We start from the raw sequence: 3,988 nt of genomic DNA, 5'->3' as shown, positions 1-3,988 counted from the left end.
GCGAGAGAGAGAGAGAGAGAGAGGGGGATAGATATATTCTATATACATGTGTCAGAGATAGTGAATATGTGTGTATATTTTATTATATATATATATATATATATATATATATATATATATATATATATATATATATATATATATATATATATATATATATATATATATATATATATATATATATATATATATATATATATATATATATATATATATATATATATATATATATATATATATATATATAGCTGGACCAACCGACCGCACCACCTTGGACGGATCCTACGAACCAACCTGCGGATCCCAATCACCGTAACCAGCTCTCACGCGTAAATTGCGACAAGCGAGCCGGCCCCGTTAATTATTCACGATCCCAAATTAGCGCCTGCATGATCAGCGGATCGATACTTTCATGTGTCAGGTGCTCCACCTGAACTGCCTACGATATCGTAACTAGGCTGGCTTGATTTACAATAATAATATCTAATTAGCACTAGAGTGAATGCATGTACCTGGTGTGCGTGGGTGTATTTACGAGAATTAGCACCCAAACATATTACGAGAGCACACCAAACATATATTTACGAGAATGTACATAAGAAAAAATTAAGAGAATCCGCATTTAGAAGAATTTACGGCAATTTGCACTAATAATATAAATGTTTACGAGAATCTGAACTAAAAAATATTTATGAGAATACACACTAAGAAATATTTACGAGATTTTGCATTAACGAATATTTACGATAATCTACAATAAAAAATATTTACAAAGATTGATACAGTACGTAAAATACAACATCGATTGGTAGACATTGTAAAACAACATATGTCATCCACAAAAGGTTACTCAACATTGCAGGATCTAAATTTAATTGTTTTTCTTGCACATTCTCAATCTAGCACTGTAGCACACTGACACTACTCCAATATGTGCATCCTAGTGCTTGACTATTGATCAGTTTGAGATCAGGTCATGTCTGTTTCCTGCTCTGTAATGTAACAAGCTGCTATCGAGAAGTCTCATTACCTGAAATCATAAAAATATGAATAATTATAAATAATATGTTGCTTTAACACAAACAGGCAAGAGATTTATGAGAAATAAAATTATGAATTGACCAGTTGAAGGCTTGTTAGCAATCTGCATTTTGTTGGACAAGTCACGGTCACGGCAATAGAAAATCACGCCCAGCAAGTGGCAGCCATTGCTGATGAATTGACGTCGTTTGGCATCAGTCAATCTGTACAATGACATGGCTAATTTACCAGCATGAAGTAGTTATGATAATCGAATGGCTCGAGACAATAACAAGAATGGAAATTACCAAAGTTTGGCATCAGTCAATTACTATAATGACATGTCTCTTATAGTAACTGTAATTTATATGAATAACGATGCTTTTTCAAATAGTTTCATGTATGATTTCCTAGAAACAAATTTATGACAGTTCACTAATATGAATCCATCCATTTAATAAATTTTGATATCATTCACACATTTGGTTTCACGAGCTCTATTGGAGAATAGATAACCAAGACTAAATAATTTCAGACTACAAGAAGGGTGAAAAATAGTTTAGACTACATCTAGATTTTTCTTACAAACAGAATTATTTAGTTTCATCCACAAACAAACGAGGAAAAGGAGCATATGCAACAGATTACTACATCGAGGGCAAGAAAAAAAAACAGATCATCCCAGTTCGTAATGGACAGTCGCAACGACGCCACGGGGCTGGCCGAAGGGAAAGGGCAAACCAGATCAGGAATGTATACAGGATCATGATAGACGCAGAACAAGCAATTGGTGAGGATAGAAATCGAGCACCAAGATTCCTGTAGTTGATCACTGAGACAAAAAGAAAATCTGAATGCAAAACCATATTGCAAAAGAATTTGCTTTCTGGGGAATAGAAGGGGATCCGAAACTAACCTGAAGGTGCTCGTCGTACACGGATCATGGAAGCCACCATCGGTCGGGGAAAGGGCGCCACTGCAACCGGCGGGGTTGGAGAATCCACATAATGCACACCAGCGAGGATCCGCCGCCGCCCTGATCCAACTGCCAATGACCTTGCCGATATGTGGAAGAGCAGCTGAGACAATCTGAACTGATCGAGGCACATTTCCTGCAACGTGCATGCATCCTCACTACACCCTCACTAGAGTTGAGATCTTCTCCATTGCAATTGACGAAGGAGATCCCATCTCCAAAAAAAATCACCATGAAAGGAACATCCGTAAATGATATAAGAAATTTACAAAGACTTCTTGTTAAACATATGTATGAAAAACTATCTACTCCAAGAAAACCTATCATTAGTTAACTGGCACTAAGTAAATATTTTTTGTAGGCATTTGGAGGGAGAATTACCATAACTAATTATATTGTTATAGTAACTGGTCACTGGAGTAGGAAATATTTTTGATAACTTGAATGGCTTAATATGACACTTAGCAGTGACAATTACCATAAATTAGCATGAAATTATTCTAAGAAACAAATTACTATAATGATACTAGTTACAAATTACAAGATTTTATCATGAAATAGTAATATAAATAGCATGATATAGTATTTAGGATGTGGAGTTACCACAATTTTGCATCTAGTGGTTTCTAACAGGGCCAACTACTATAACAGGGAGTCAAATTTACCATGAATTTTGTATGATAATTCATAAAATTGTACTCTAAAATAGTTCTGAAATTTTGAATCAAACATTTTTGACAAAGAGTAGTTACTACAGTGAAGAGTCAAATCTACTAAAAAATTGCGAGAATTCAGATGACTCGGGATGATAATTACAATATGTAGTTACCACAATTGATGTCAAGTTGTTTTCAGAAACTGGTTACTCTAACAACAGTACAATTTTACACGGTTACGAGAAATTGAAAGGCTCGATAATGTAAGTTGTACAATTTGAGTATACTGGGTAAGAGATAAATTCAAGCACATGTGAATAATCAGTACTTAAGATATACCTCATTGCTCCTTTTGGGAATTTGGGAACATACCTCATTGGTCTAATATCTGTGAAGAAAAAATCAATAAGCCCAAAACTGTAAGCATGCACGACAACTTGATGGAATCCCAACGCAAATATATGAATGAAATAACCATCTGTATCCAAAGAAAATGTATGAATCTAAAATCATACTAGTGTCCCATCCCCATGTGCAGCACTAGTAGCGACAGTCCTGAATTTGCCTGGATATATAATGGCGAACTGAATCGTTTCAGCTTCAAATCTTGCGGCAGCAAATAGTGATAATAGACCAATTAAATAAGCGAGATCTAGAAAAGCAAGCAAACCATGTGGGCCGATGGCTTAGGGCGTTCCTAGGAGGCGTGTGCCACCAGGAGACGTCGCCACCACCAAAATACTAGGGGATCTGAAACTTACCTGAAGGTGCTCCTCGTACGCTGATCATGGTGGCCAACGGAGGTTATACTGGTTAGTACTGACGAATGGATGAGTTCGCCTTACCCACGAATGGATGATTTTGACACCAGCCGCAGTCGGATCTGAGACGATGACCACTGGCACGGCCGTGGCGCGATTGGGGTTGCCACCGCCACCTTCGGTGTCCATCGCAGCCTCGCAGGTCAGATCGAGATCGTCTGTCAGGGTCATCATCAATGGCAGGTGCGGGGTGGGAGGAGAGGGCGGCAGCCGGCAGGACTGCAGGAGCAAGTGACGAGTCGCAGGGCGTGAGGCGCGGAGATATATATATACTTCTTCGAAAGAATCAATTCTTAAAATTTAAAATTTGCAGACATATAAAAATATATTCTATAATGAATCTAATGATACTAATTTGATACCATAAATCTTAGCATTTTTTTTCTAAAAAGTTGGTTAAAGTTTAAAATTTTTGATTTAGGACAACTTTAGAAAATGACTTTTTTATGGACGTTGAGTTTAGTCAATTACAATTCTACAGATCCATCCGGGTCATGGATGCTCGTATAGCGTCG

General features: G+C 37.0%; 1 protein-coding gene across 7 annotated transcripts; it reads right to left on the bottom strand.

Annotated features, from left to right (window-relative positions):
- On the bottom strand, positions 710–3,729 carry LOC110431362. Of its 7 annotated transcripts, none has more exons than XM_021450434.1 (6): positions 3,168–3,729; positions 2,992–3,040; positions 1,937–2,178; positions 1,780–1,852; positions 1,123–1,244; positions 710–1,030 (listed from the first exon to the last, which is right to left on the bottom strand). In XM_021450434.1, the coding sequence occupies exons 3-6, from the start codon at positions 2,127–2,129 to the stop codon at positions 1,011–1,013; spliced, it is 408 nt and encodes a 135-aa protein (XP_021306109.1). In that variant the 5' UTR covers positions 2,130–2,178; positions 2,992–3,040; positions 3,168–3,729; the 3' UTR covers positions 710–1,010. The 7 variants fall into 7 exon arrangements, 5 of the variants coding, with proteins under 5 accessions (XP_021306109.1, XP_021306110.1, XP_021306107.1 ...); XM_021450435.1 differs by having other exon boundaries at positions 1,937–2,132; XR_002448863.1 differs by having other exon boundaries at positions 1,123–1,852; positions 1,937–2,211.

The sequence above is a fragment of the Sorghum bicolor genome, chromosome 10, assembly GCF_000003195.3.
Source record: "Sorghum bicolor cultivar BTx623 chromosome 10, Sorghum_bicolor_NCBIv3, whole genome shotgun sequence".
Lineage (NCBI taxonomy): Eukaryota > Viridiplantae > Streptophyta > Magnoliopsida > Poales > Poaceae > Sorghum > Sorghum bicolor.
This window is presented reverse-complemented; position numbering and strand designations above follow the sequence as displayed.

Excerpts from the sequence above, each read along its gene's own strand:
- LOC110431362 (XM_021450432.1), bottom strand. The coding sequence starts at position 2,129 with ATGTGCCTCGATCAGTTCAGATTGTCTCAGCTGCTCTTCCACATATCG. Across the intron at positions 1,245-1,779 it reads TCTGCGTCTATCATGATCCT|ATTGACTGATGCCAAACGAC; the intron begins GTATACATTCCT and ends GTCATTGTACAG. Across the intron at positions 1,031-1,122 it reads TGCTAACAAGCCTTCAACTG|GTAATGAGACTTCTCGATAG; the intron begins GTCAATTCATAA and ends TTATGATTTCAG.